Source organism: Calidris pugnax, unplaced genomic scaffold (genome assembly GCF_001431845.1).
Source record: "Calidris pugnax isolate Ruff unplaced genomic scaffold, ASM143184v1 scaffold298, whole genome shotgun sequence".
Lineage (NCBI taxonomy): Eukaryota > Metazoa > Chordata > Aves > Charadriiformes > Scolopacidae > Calidris > Calidris pugnax.
The window spans coordinates 288,463-302,988 of record NW_015091152.1 but is presented as its reverse complement, the minus strand read 5'-3'; the positions used below and the strand labels follow the sequence as shown (position 1 = coordinate 302,988).

Here is a 14,526-nt window from a genome sequence, read left to right as displayed (position 1 = left end):
TGTGAAAATGCTTCAGAGTAGGAGCCCAGTCATTTCAGGATAAAATTATCAGCGTGAGCTACCTTTATTCACAATAGGTTATACCACTCTGATTATTTCAGTTTCCAAAGCGGTGCCAAGACTGTGAGTCTTCACACTAGTAGTCTTGGGGAAGCAGCCCATGGAGTGCACTCAGTAAGAAAGCATAAATGCAGCTGGACTGAGCCCCATCTACAATTTTAAGCCAACTTAAGAGATTTCAAAGCATATACAATACTGCTGACCCAGTACACTTGATACGGTAAAAGCAGATTGAAAGACCAGTTCAGACCTGGGCCTCTAGTCTCAAACACAGGCTAACCTTTCGGTGCCTGCTTCATGCAGCAGAGATGTGGGGAGGACAGCATCACAAGCCCACTGGGCAGCACATGTGGGATGAAAGGCACCTTCCACCATCTTCTGCAGCCATTTTTTCTAATCATAGGCAGTAACTTTACAGCTTTGCCTAAAAGAAATGCTTGTAACACGTTGTAAGTGTTAATTAGCTTCAAGAGAAAAAGGAAGAGTAACAGTCTCCATGCATAAAACCTAAGTACTTGAGCAAGCCTCATTCTGCAGCATCTAAATATGTACATGTACACAGAGATACGTGATGTGTGTCAGCTTTTAAAAAAATTCAAAACTTCTCAGCTTTGAAATAAATTTTGATTGTTAACTCTTTTCTGAGTTCTCACATGTTCTTACTGCAAATGATGGAGCACCACAAAAGGCTGTGGGTGAGAAGCTGCGCTCTCAGGGCTATTCTGGATTAGCTGGATTCTCCCAGAGCTCTCACAAGAAAATCATAATTATGGAGAACTCACCACAACACTGCATATCCAACCAATTTGAAAGACATCTGGATTTACTTCTGGGTGTTCTGTTGAACTGAATCAGCCGCCAAACTTTTTGAGATTCAGCCATTGCAATTGCACACACTGATAATGGTGTGGCAGGAGGCCAACGGCAAATACTGATTCCTTTAACAGCCCAGCTGCTCCAGGTCTGCCCATCACAAACACACTCGTCTCACTGTCACTGTTACCTTTGCTGTCACTCCCAGTCACTCCGCTTGTTTTTCATACTGCATGATTTTTAAAACTGAGAGAGGGTGTAAAATTTGGAGGAGGACTGTAGGTGTTCCAGCTCTAACAGACACTGAGTGCTATCTCTTGTTTCTATTTTGCTGAGCTCCAGGGCTTCAACCCTGCACCAAACCTTGAATTTCTTCTACTACGTGTGACCCATTCACCATTACCCCACACCCTTATTGCATCCCTGAGAACAACATAAAGTGGAAGTAGAGAATGACTCCTGTGATTTGGTTACACTCACTTTCAACAAGTGAAAACCACGAAGCAAGCTGCAGAGCAGTGATGAAACAAGCCCTGTGTATTAATAACAATATTTGTCACCACTGCCTATTAGTATTTAAAGAGCAGTAAAAAAAATAAATACCTCTAATAAAAAGATCAAGGTGCCTTAAACAATTACACACTCAGCAACAAGGTAATGACTACCCAGAAAAATGCAGCTAAAAGCCCAGAGGTAGTAAGACTACTAAGGAAGTTTCCAAGGAAGCGAGACAAAAAGAAGTATGACACACAAAAAAAGGGGAACAAAGAAGTATCTGTGTACAGAGGGGTTTTTCTGACAAAATGCCTTCAGTGAAGCACGGAGAGGAAGCGAAAGCCAGCAAGGAGGTTAAAAAAATTGAAGGAGACAAATTGCTTGGAAGAAATTAGAACGAAAGAGAGAATAGGAGGGAGGAACTTATATACATAAAGGGAGATTTCCCCCACTAGGAAATACACAAGGACCCACTCAAGTGGCAGAACTGAAACGGGTAACTGGTTTGTGGAGCGGCAGGGAGTGGGGCTACTTCCTTCTGCACTACCAAGAAGGAGGAAGTAGAAAGGGAGAAATTCTCAGTATTGCACAAAACCAAAGAGACACAGTCCTTCCTTCATCTCTCTTCCCCCAAACATTGGTGAAGTAAGTAGAAGCACAGCACAAACCTACACATTTACTCACACACACACACATTCTGGATAAAACTGCGGGAGCTGCTGAAGTCAGTGAGACAACGCCTCACGTTTCAGCAGGTCCAGGAGGTCATTCTTCCTTCACACTACAAGCATTTATTAAGCTGGCTCGACAAACCATTTCTGGTTCAGTCCTGATGTTTCCACCCAGCACTCAGGAGGGTCAATCCCCGGTTGTGCTTTCTGAACCCTCCTTCACCACCACTATTTTTGTTGTTAGTGCCCAGCGTGGCACAACCCTGAGCTCTGGAGTATGCACGGAGGGAGGATTTAAATATCACAGAATCTTTCTGCTGGCTTGAGTTGATGGAAATGTTCTTTAAAGCTCAGCATCAAAGCATTCACTTTATAAGCTGCAAGCCTTGGTTCTTGTGCCAGCAGCGACTTCTCCCCCATAATTAATTAATACCGTATTAATTGTGCATGTTCCACAGGCCTGTTGAGGAGGTGTGGCGAGGCCTGCACACGCAGATCAATCTTGCCTTGGTGCTGCCAAGAGGGAGAAGGTAAAACCCCTTCGGGCACCTACGAAGGAAGAAGGAGTACAGGCAAGGTGCTCAGGGGCTATGCAGCCCGGGTTTGAGGAGGGGCAGAGGCTGAGCCCTGCCGTGGTGTTTCAGCAAACAACGAACGATAAGGGCACGGAGGGATCTTCCACCAGCTGCACCCCTTGTGCAACGCATTTGGCTCGGGGCCAGCTGGAAGCGCGGCCAGCGGGGCCAAGAGGAGGGGCCCACGGCAGCTGAGTGCCCTGGCGGGTAGGATTTGGCCACAAGTCATAAGATCCTGTGAAATCACTGGAAGGAGGAGGAGGAGAAGGAGGAAAAGGGAGATTATTCGACCTCCTCTCTGCTGTGCTGGGCCTCAACTCCCCGCTGAGTCCTGGCACTGAGGAAGTTGCACCTTCGCCCTTCCAGGGGCTTCGGCCATGGTGCAAGTGGTGCCGTGAATGGCAGAGAGCCCACCATGGGCACCTCACTATCCCCAAGGAAGACTAGGGAGAGCGCTCATGATAGCAACAAGGGAGAAAAGAGGCCACCCCGGCTACTAAGACCCCCTTGTGAAGAAGCCTGTCCCCAGACATGGCGCAGGGTTTGGCTGGAGACACTTGCCCCAAAGCAGCCAGGCAGGGCCATGCTAGACCTGCAGACTCTTCCCTGCTGTAGGACAGAAACCAAGGTCTTATCAAGGTCTAAGTGCTGATCAAGGTGATTTATGAAGCAGACTGATCTTTTATAAAACAATCTAGCTACTGAATACATATATATTTTCCATTGTAATCTAAATGACAGGTAGAGTTGGCCTGAAATCTAACCTGCGAAGACATTTTCACACTAACTTGCGCCAAATTTATTCATGTCTATAAATTCTTGTGTGGGTAAACCATTATTTGTTCTTCTAAAGGTACTGTGCATTTGGTGATGTTAAAAGAATAAAAAAAAAACAGGACTGGCAAAGGAAAATTTTAGCAAGAGTCCAAAGTAAAAGTCATGAAATTAAAAATACACGAAACAGAACCATAAAAAGGGGGGAGATAACACAGAAAATTTAGAAGATTTAAAAACTAACTGTACAAAACTGTCCCAGCAAGTTACTTTTAGAAAAAAAGAATTTATGTCAAACTATGAATTTGCCACTGCACACCCACAGTAAATGTGAAAAAATGCAGTTGAAAATCATTATATTTATTCTGAGATGACAAAGCACCTTAACAAACTATATATAGAAAAAGAAGCACTAAAATATAGGCATATAGCAAAAGCATTATGAACTCTGCTTAAAGCAGGAAATTCGTTTCCCTCATGAAGAAGGCAAAATAAAATTTATGCTTAGCATATAAAAGGGAGGTGGCTTTTTCTTTTACAGTCTTGTGAGAAGGATGACCAGAAATAAACAGAATCTAAACTTTATGGAATTAAATGTACAGATGCAGATTAAAATCTTAATTTGCTGATCTGGAGAGCCAATGAGTGCCAAACCTAAGACTCTTTTCCTACACTGTCCCTTTCTTTCAACAGTTTGAAAGAAACGCTAAACAAATCTCCCTACATTTTTAAAAAACAAAAAGGTGGCTATTTATAGCTCCATTTATTGGAGCTGCTTCCTTATCAGGAAGTATGTAGCTGGGAATTACTGTCTGCCTACATCGGAAATTCTTTCAGGGATACAAAAACCCAAAAAGGAAATTTCCCTTCAAAAATATTCTGTGTTTTCTTGCTGCTGGTGGGTTTAAAATAAAATGTCAGTGCTCTGACCAGGTCACAGCCCCCTTGGGAGGTTTGTTCTGCAAACAAGAAGCTTTAAGACACCTGAGGGGAACATAAAAAAAAAAAACTAGAGAACTGAAAGAGGGAGAACGCTGAGAACATATTAATAAGTTAAGAAAATAAACCTTTTTTTTTTTTGCAGTATGCTGAGATAGCGCAATTTCATTACCAGCTTTATAGTACTTTCCTCTGAAATGAGCACGTTCCTAGAGTTTATCCTTACCAGAAAGCATTTGCAAAATTTATCATTCTGGCAAAGAGCTAACTCTCGTGGTGCTGACTACAACTGGTTTGTTGAGACCAGGTCTTTATTGTGGCCAGTGTAGTTATCAGACCCTCCCGACTGAACTCCTGTTGCCCAATGCACTGCTTCCTCCTCCACCTCCAGGGCATGCCCAGTGGTGCATGGTCCAAAAGCCAGTGAAACTACCACCCTTCCTTTGAGAAGGGAGTATGTAATGCCAAAAACCTTCTGCTGCAGGACAGGGTAAAGGCCATGTAGGACATGGGTAGTATATTGCTTGCCCACAGGAGAGGTCCAGTTTTTTGTGGCACACGGGATACAGTGCTACAAGTAACTCTGGGACTTGGATAGTGAATCTCCAGCTACAAGGATCCACTCAGTAAACTCTCACACAGGAAGACTTGCACTGTCTCCAAATCAAACCCCATACCTGAGGAATTTGCCACAGAGTCCCTCATCCTACCTCTCCACTGATTGCAGAACACCCCATACTATGCCTGCGCACTCTAAGGGCAGGAAGGATATGCTGGTTAATCATTAGAGACATTAATTTCATTTTAACTTGTCACAATGTAATTTAACATTTTCATTTTCTGGTCTATGTAATTGCCACAGAGCTACTTGACCCAGATGCCAGTGCAGAATGGACAGGTTTTTTCAGCAGGATACAAAAGTATACAGACATCAAAACCAGACAGGCATATGCAGTAAATAAAGTAGACTACTTAAGGCTATTCCCGGGGTAGGATTTTTATGCATAAAGACTCATAAGCAAAGATTCAAAGCTGAGCAAATATTCTAGGGCTTGGACTCTAAAAAGCCAACCAATGGTGACGGTTTATTAACTCACAACATCACCAACAACCTGCCTATTAAATATATAAATAACTCGTAAGTTCTTGAACAAGGATCACTGCTACATTAATAGCAGCATGCTAGTCCTGCACTACACTGTCTACATGAGGAGTGAGCACGTTCAAACGTATTCATCCCATGAAAGACAGCACACAAGCATCCACAACAGTGGAATGGCCAATGCACAAGTGCTTCCCCCTCCCAAGTATCTCTGGAAAATGATCTTGAGAAGAGGCTCTTGGCTGAGGTGTTGGCCTGAGCCTCCAAATCTGCACGGAATCATTTTACTAAAAATTTTCTTCAAAAAACTTTAAAATTATTTAGTCCTTTGGCTCCAGCAGTAAAATGGGGAGTTGGGAAATGGGTGTAAAATCCTGCTTAGTGCAGATTTTGTCAGGCTGTATTTGTGAAGCACCAGAAGGACTGCTAGCACAGGAGAGAGCAGACATACAAGTACAGCGGAAGGAAATCCAGCCTCTCATAAAGGGCATCAAATAATTGTTTTCTCTCTGTGTGTATATACACATGACCTATTACGTTAATCCCTGGTACCCTGAAGCTGCAGCAGGTTTCTCCTCACACACTCTGTGCCCCTGTCAATGATGGACAGTGGTGCTCTCTTCCAACACTCAGAGGCTCAGCTCTGTTTTTTATCAGGGGAGTGGACATTGCATGCATGCTATGTTATTTCTCCAGGGTTTACTACCACACTTGTGTTTTGTTGCAAGGCGCTCGCCACACAATGGTTTGTTATTGTGGAGTGGTTAGTCACGGCTTACACGCAGTTTCTCTTCTGTGTTTTCTTTAATTGTAGGCCTATTTATGAACACTGGGTTCTTTACATTAATTTAAAAAAAAAAAAAAAAAAGAGTATGGAAGCATTTATAACATAACACAAATGAAAAATTAAAGAGACACATTTGGGATGGAAAGAGGAATGCAAGCTAATTTTAGTTTCACTGATCTTGACAGCGTCCCTTTAAGACAAAGCTAAAAATGCTTCAAACCCAGCAATACCATAAATGTCCTGCTGCTTTTGCTTCTTATTCCTCCCCACACTTTCCAGGGGAATTCCACAAGGGATCGGCTTGAATCCCAGATTAAAGCGACATGGCTCCCTTTCCCCTCCGAATAGAGGTGAGTCTGTGTTTTGAAGATTTTAAACCCTGGAGTGAAGCTTTTCAGGAGGGTAAAAGAACAGCTTAGCACCACCGGGACCCCCCCGCTGCAGGCTCTCCGAACCCTGAAGCACAGGTCCCTCACCCTCCCACCTCAGCACTGCTTCACGGGTTCCCATGGGGGCAGGAAGGATCCCATCCCTCCACACACCGTGGCCTGTCAGCACAGGAAACCACTGTGTCAACTCCAACTGGGTAACAACCAGGTACATTAAAAAAGGAAAAAAAAAAAAGAAAAAAAAAAAGCACTTGACTCTAAAATACTCTCTCAGGAAGTAGAAACCAGCTCACAGCACTGGCCTTTTACAACAAGTTTTTTCACCTGGATGCCTCTGCCACAGTCACCAGGCAGAAGCAAGGAGGTAACACATTTAGGGTTCAATTCACCAGCTGTTTACATCAAGGGTGACAACTGAAGTGGCCACGAGTCACCCCGATGCAAACCCAGTGACAAGGGGCTTGGACTCCCACAGGTGATGAACAAAGACCATGCCAGAAAAATGTAAAGCAGAATTTTCCTGATCTAAAGGCCACAGCTTTCTCAGCTGGATCAGTAATGAGGTTTCACTCTTCCCATCCCAACACACTCCAGATAAAGCTCTTTCAAGTAAAACAGTAGCATCTATGTTGAGCCCAGCCATGGTGCAAGAATGAATCTGAGACTGGGCTTCCCACCCATCCAAATCTCCTGTCTCCTGTCTGACTTTGAGGCTGGCCTGAGATGCAGCATAAGAAACACCCAGGAGGCAGGCTGGAGTAGATGAGTTGAATTCAGATGAGCACCTGAGGCTGCCTGTGGAAGAGGCCACCTCAGGTGAGAGGCAGAAATAATCAGTGTCTCCCTGGCTCACGATTTTCATCCTGTTTGCCTAACCAGTGGTGTAACTCACAATCATGAAGGGGGTCAGGCCCAGTCACTTCACTAGGGTTGACCAAAGTCATGGTCACTGAGGCCAACAGGACGGCTGGTTGGGATTTCCACAGTCCAGCCAGCCTGTCAGTAGATTATTACTAGTTATGAACTGAAAGACCAGGAGGCACTGCTGAACAGAGGAAGCAGATAGGCCCTGCCCTGCATAGCTCACAATACAAACATCAAGAAAATCCTATGGTGGAAGAAGAAGATGCAACATCAAGAAGACTAAACACTGCAAGCAGTCAGGTGGCAGCAAGCAGGGCGACTGTCTTGGCTTAATTTTCTTTTTCTTTAATAGTGGGTTTGGATTGGTTAGGAAAGGACCAGCTATGCAGAGAGAGAGTGAAGTGTAAAGTGAAAAGAGATTATGAGGAAAGGCAAGCATATAAAGGACAGCAAGAGAGAGGAACAAGGCTGAAGGGGCCATAATATCAGAGAAGAGCAAAGAGGGGGATGGAAGAAGCCAATCATCTGAGAAAGGACAGTCCAGACCCCATTAAAACCAGTTGGAAATGAAGCACTCATTTCAGTGGGACCAGGATGAGTCTCAGAGTCATTAATTTGACATTCTGGCCACCTCTTACAATCCCTTTGTCTTATACAGCTTTTATTTTATTTTCCCTGTATGTGCGTCAGTCAGTTTTGTTCCACAAAGATCCTTCCAAAGCAAATATTTTTATTGCTTGCTGCTCTAAATGTGGCTTAGGGTGAAGGGCTTTTTTTCCCGTCTCACTACAAACTTTCAGTTCAATGCATTGAATATTCTAGTAACTAAATAACAATATGCTTAATGCTTCGAAGTGGCTTTCCAGCTGCTAGCCAAAATTGTAGAATAATTAACAGGTGCCAAAGGATTAATAAAAGGAGCAGCATAATTAATAGACACTATGCAGAAAAAAATGGATCCTTGGCAACCCTGACAGTGTTGTTGTTTCCTCCTCCTTCTCTTAATTGTTTCCTGCATTCCTTTAAAGAAAAAAAAACTGGTGCCCTTAAAATACAAATGATGCATATAAGCAACAATGTGTGATCAGGAGAAAGAAACTCAAGAAAGTCACAATAATTTCAGGTCTGATAAATGCCTTAGTTTGAAGAACTGGCCCAACTGAGAGCCCAACTGCCTGGCCTGCCCTACTCTTCATGTCCATACTTGGGGGTTATACAGAAGGGTTTTTTGCAGAATGTGGTACAGCTAGGATCACAAAGATGTCAAACCAATACAGAGGCACTGGACTGGCCCCCATCGAATCAGAGTATCAAATACCAATATAAATAGGTATGCAGAAATATTTCAGTGAAACACTTGCTGAAGACTTAAAGCCTTTCATATGATCATTGCAGAAAACTCAGTAAATTTCCCTTCTGTCCTCCTTAATGAAAGCAGTAGAACAGACAGTAGTAACAAGGCACACAGAAATGCTGAAATAAAAAACACGATCTGTACATGATCATACATAACTGTATGTGACGAGGCCTGGATGCTCTGAAGTTCACAAAAATCAGCTACAGCCTGGAACACATGGCATATTGGAAAACCGAAGACCAGAACCTAAGCCAACGTTTGAAACAAAAAGTACTCAAATGATTTTACAAATAGGTCCTTAGCTTTCCCAGCCACCATGACCCCCTAAAAAATGAGTGCAGTCAAGATGACACCACCAGCACTGCAGTCCCAATATAAAAGTTGACCTCTATGAGGACATGTATGAGGATGCATGTAATCCTGACATCTAGAGTAGCATCTTAATCCAAACATTGGTGCAGGTTGCTGGGGGTTCAGAAAAAAACAACAGCAAGAAAAATTAGTTGCTGCCAAGAATAATTGCTTCATGTATAGAGAAAAGTACAGAAAAGTAGGTGCAGTGTGCCTTGCTATGACAATGGGCTGCAGGCGTATGAAGGATGCCAACACAAAAGAAAGAAGAGTTATTAGTTTGGAGGAAGAAATGAACTCTTGTTCATGCTTGTATCAATAGGAAACACTGTGAAATCTTTGCCCATGAGGTCCATCTCCCTAAACAAACACACATGCGTTCCCAAAGGAAGATGCCCTTCAGAGATAAAAATCAGACTGTACAAATCAACAGAAACGTGCAAGGGGAATGCTGCTGCACAGGAGCAGGGCATGCAACAAGTCCTTCTTCAGCACTGACATTTCTGTGTCTCTTGTTAAAGAAGCTTTATGTTGAAGGAGACAGAGAAAACCATGAAGCCTTTAGCACATATTTACAGTTGCTGTTGTAGAAGGCAAACCACCTTATTTTCATCTTGCATATTATAAAAAAGGAAAAAGCTGTTTTCTCTCTGATTCAGAGCATATTAATAGAGAGAGGAAAGGGTTCTCATATCCATCTCTTACAAGCTGAATCCTCTATTCAGTTCCAAGAACTTCTTAACACAAGGTATTGGCCATAGCACAAAATGAGTAAGTAATGACATGTACCAGACAAGACAAAAAGATTGGTTTTCATTTAAAAAAAAAAAAAAAAAAAAGGAAAAAAAAAAAGAACTAAAATCAACATTAGGTCATCTGTTTTAGAAGTTGTCACATCTGCAGATTTCAGTTCTGTCCCTTCCATGCCATAGAGAAGAACCTGTGTTAAAAAAATTGGTTTTTATTTAAAAAAAAAAAAAAAAAAGAGAGAAAGAAAAAAAAAAAGAGAACTTTCTCTCCATGGTAATATGCAGTATGTTTCCTCAGAAATAAGGGGTATGCAAATAGTTTCAGGGCTTCCACCTATCTCAGCATTCTTCATTTACACAATTATTTGGGCAGTCACTGTACTAATTTTCACAACTTTTAAGACTCTTTGCACTCATGTTTTTTTTTTCATTTTACAGCCGGGAAACTAAAACAAGATGTCCAAGGTCAGAGAAGGCACCAGGGGCAGAGCCTTGTGTGAGAGCTGAACTTGCTTCGCTTGATTCCTCAGTAAACATCTCAATTTTCCAAACTCTCCTTCTACCCGACGTTAGTGTGGTCTACCGGAGATCAGATATGCTGCAAAGCTACCACAGCACACACACCAGGGACGAAGAGCAAACTGGAAATCACTGCACTTTTTGACTATGTACCTAAAATAGAGGAAAACATATTCTCCAGCTCCCCGCTGACAGTTTATTTACGATGTCCCCAATAGTCAGTTACTAGGTAAGAAGTGGACATTAGGCAAACAAGTACGTTTAGAAGTATTGGTCAAGAATCCCTTACAGAGAAGCACAGCATCAGAGAACGGTGTGCATTACCAGAAAATGATTCCCACTCTCCCAGATCTTTAAAAGTTAAGACTGAATACATTGTACTTCTACACACAGGAAGAGGGCAGGCTGGGAAGAAAGCAACTAATTAAAAGAAGAAACACCGTGTGAGAAGGGGAAAGTGGCTCCAAATCACCCCCAGGAAAAGGGGTTTCTCTATGTTTCTAGCTGTGATGACCACAGAGTAGTCCTCCTCTGCGTGCTTGTAGCAAAGAGGGATCTGCATTCCACCCTTCTAAACGTTGCACTTCTCCTTTTTCCAGTCTCTGGATCAAATCAGCTCAGCATAGCTGAGACACATTTGCTCACCAAACAGCAAGAAATAATTTATTGCACCAAAGGAAATTGCTCTACTAATTGTCCTGATACTATTGGCTGTTAGTGCCTTCAGAGTGCTCTTAAACATTAGAAACAGAGAAATTTCTAATAGGAAGGCATAAAACACGGTCTGAATCCACAGAGTGCACTGTATGTTCCGTCTGAAATGTTTGTCTCTTAGTTCTACCTTCACTTGGGCCAACTGCTGTTCTCAGCTGCACCTATAGCGTGGCTCTTAAACTTACAAGCTGGCAGAAATGAAGATGTATGGGAGAGGACTGAACTCTGCTTTTGTTTTGGTAAATGCCATCAGAATGTCATGGAGACAGAGAGTGAGTGGAAGCCTGACAAGCTACCAGCTCTGTGTGTGACTGGAGAAACTTAAAGTATCTCTATGTTGCACTGGAATGAATGCAATAAAAACAATAATAAGGCTGGAACCAAACAATATTTCAGACCTCGAAAACCCTCAGACTTTGTGGATCTAAACCCAATTTTCACACACAGTACCACAGCCTGAACTAGAAATTAGCTACTTTGCCTGACTTCTAAGGAAGTCTGAATTTAGGACCAAAGCTGCCTCTCAGACACATCTCTAAAAAAAATCAACCAAAAAATAAAATAAAATGAGAGGGGTCCGTGCAGGAGTTGCAAAATCCCATGTTAATACCTCTTAAGCTTCATGACCCAAGATTCAAAAGGCACTTGGTTATTTCTATACCTGGTATACAGAAGAATACTCCTGAAATATATCTCCAGTCCTGTTGTCCTCACTTTAAGAAGCTATGTCTGAAGTGGGAAATGGCTCAGAGATGATACTAACAGAATTTGAAATCTGGAAGCTTTACAGGAAGATTGACAGCCTTAAGAACCTCTCTTCCTACCCAGTTTAGCCAAGAAAAGGTTAAGAAGTTACTTTATCTAAAAGCACCTATATCAGGAGTAGACTTTTGACAATATTTAGCAGGAAAGGAGATAATGAGATCTAATAGTTGGAAACTGAAGCTTGACTAATTCAAACTATAAATAGGGCACTTAAAAAAAAAAAAAAAAAAAGGCAAATAAGGAGGATAATTAAGCATTGAAAGAACATCTAAAGACCTTATATCCTCCCCATCACTGAAGTCTTTACATGAAGAGCAGAAATCTTTCCACATAACATGCCATAGTTCAAAGACTTACTTGACCTAAACGCATGAGTTACTGAGTGAAGCTCTGTAACCCAAGCTATATCAGAGATTGTTTTAGGAATTCATAACAGTGTCTCTCCTAGCCCAGCTAGGAATCTATATAAGAATAGTGGTCCTAACAGTGTTTGAGTCAGCCAGTTGGTGACAGTGTTTGGGTCAATATTGACTGCGTACTAAGCTACAAAATACTATACTGCCAGGGACTACAACTAGTAAGACTACGTAAACACACTCCATGTTGTTTCTGACCCGAGTCACTAACTTTGTGGAAGACTGTTCCACAGAGATTTAATGATTAATCATCTCTGTTTTCACGCTACAACAACTCAGGCTGGTGTGGAAATACTAAGAAGCCTCCTTGCAATTTTAAAAAATGTGCCAATCAAAAGAAAAGAAAAACCAAAACAAAAATCAAGGTGAAAGGTTGGATCACACCTAAAAATACTGGATAAAAAGTTTTCACTGAGAGGAAGCCTTATAAACTTCACACTACCTAGCATGCTGGCCAGCTGACAGGAAGGAAGCAGGTAGTAAATACGGTGTCCCACTCCTTTCAGTATTTAAGGGTCTGTGCCTTCCTGCCTTGAGCATGTCAGACCTAGTTGGGGAGGAGTAAGTAACTGGAAAGCCAGCCAAGATCGTAGCTGTGGAGAGGGCACACAGAACTAAATACTACCAAACAGTGCAATAAGGAAAGTAAAAAAAGATCTCGGGGATTAAAAACCACAGAGGGGAAAAGAACTGCTGGAGAAGAAATGCTTCTGTGTTGGTGTCTTTGTGTTTGGGGCAAAGCATAGAGATGCCCCGTGAGTGTGGCAGCAAGTCCTCCTGGGGCTGGGCAAACAGGTCAGCAGGCACCCACATGGGCAAGCAGGGCTTGGGAGCTCAGGGATACTCGGGCAGCCAGCAGACAGTCAGAAATGCTGCAGCACCAGCTCCTATTCCTGTCAGAAAGCACAGAACAGGTACAAACTGGACTACACCCCAGCGGAGGCAGAATAAGAGGCAGCAGTAGGCAAAAACAGGACCATACAGGGCAACAACAGGCCCTGGGACAGTGCAACTCGGTAGCCAGCAAGGGAGCGAGCATGGGATTACAGAGGCACCGAGAGCACAGTTTGCATCCAGAAAAGGAGAGTCCCTGGAAGACTGCTGAAGACAGCAATGAGAATGTCTTGTGATAAACACAGACTCTTCTTTCCTCCCTCTGAAATCCCAAACCCATTTGTCAGATGGCAACGCACAAAGTTACGTTTGCTTCTGGCCCTGTTGCTTGTTGTTGCTCAAGTACCCCAGGAATGTAACACCTGACAAAAGTTTACTTAAAACCTCTCAATTTACATCAGAACCATTTCCCCTCCAAAAAGGAAAATTCCACTCTGCTTTGTCCCCATCCTATCTCACTAACTCACCTCTTTCTTGCCAACAGCCCTTGGCCTTTCCTATTCCTCAAACATTAAATCATCTCAGCAAGGAAATGCCTGGCTCTCGCCTTGCCCCCAGCTCCAGTTTTTGTTCCAGTGTCAGTGATGTGCCCTTCCTCCTTTGCAGCATCCTTTTGTGCACAGTTAAGCTCACTCTTCCTCCTTTCCCATTGCCTCTGTCAGGACACATGCTCTGTAGTAGAGAGCCTGAGCACCAGGAGCATTTAATACTGAGACCCATAACCACCTAAAAAATACCCACGGCACAAATGCACTCCCACTTGCCACAGTTTGTGAAACTCTGACCTTGTGTCGCAGCACATTGTCGAGCAATTCCCATACCATGGAAAGAAACATAGCACTTCCCATCAAAATAAAACCTGTCATGAGAAATAAGCCAAATCCTTGGCAGTGGGTACAGGGGATAGGGATGGCAGGGGGGAATAGTATACTGTATTTAAGAGTAATTTCCTTTGGCTAATAAGAGTATTTAGAAAAATCAAACCAGCAAGAGCTTTAAAAAAAAACAATAAAATAAATGAAAGGCTAAGCCAGGGGGTTTTCCTGCTTTCTTCCATCAAAATAGAAATACCTCCTCACCACACCCCACACCCTCCTCAATCCAAGAACAGAAGGCGGCTCCGCGCTGAGACTCACGCAGGTGTGCTGGCAGTCTGATCGTGTCTTCCTCCATCCTGATCGCTCGAGGCACTGGGACATGTAGTGGTGACGAGGAAGTGTAATTTGGTACCGGGCTCGCTGGAGGTGTGTAGGAAATTCTTTCCTGCTGTTAAACAGAAAGCAGGGGTGGGG

At 43.0% G+C, this 14,526-nt stretch overlaps 1 protein-coding gene across 1 annotated transcript in view; it reads right to left on the bottom strand.

Moving 5' to 3' along the window:
- The window catches only part of ETV6 (ets variant 6), a 186,363-nt gene that overhangs the window by 83,277 nt on the left and 88,560 nt on the right, over window positions 1–14,526 (bottom strand). Inside the window, exon 3 of the mRNA XM_014959248.1 lies at window positions 14,371–14,500. Coding sequence (XP_014814734.1) covers window positions 14,371–14,500 — 130 coding nt within the window. The remainder of the gene's footprint in view (window positions 1–14,370; window positions 14,501–14,526) is intronic.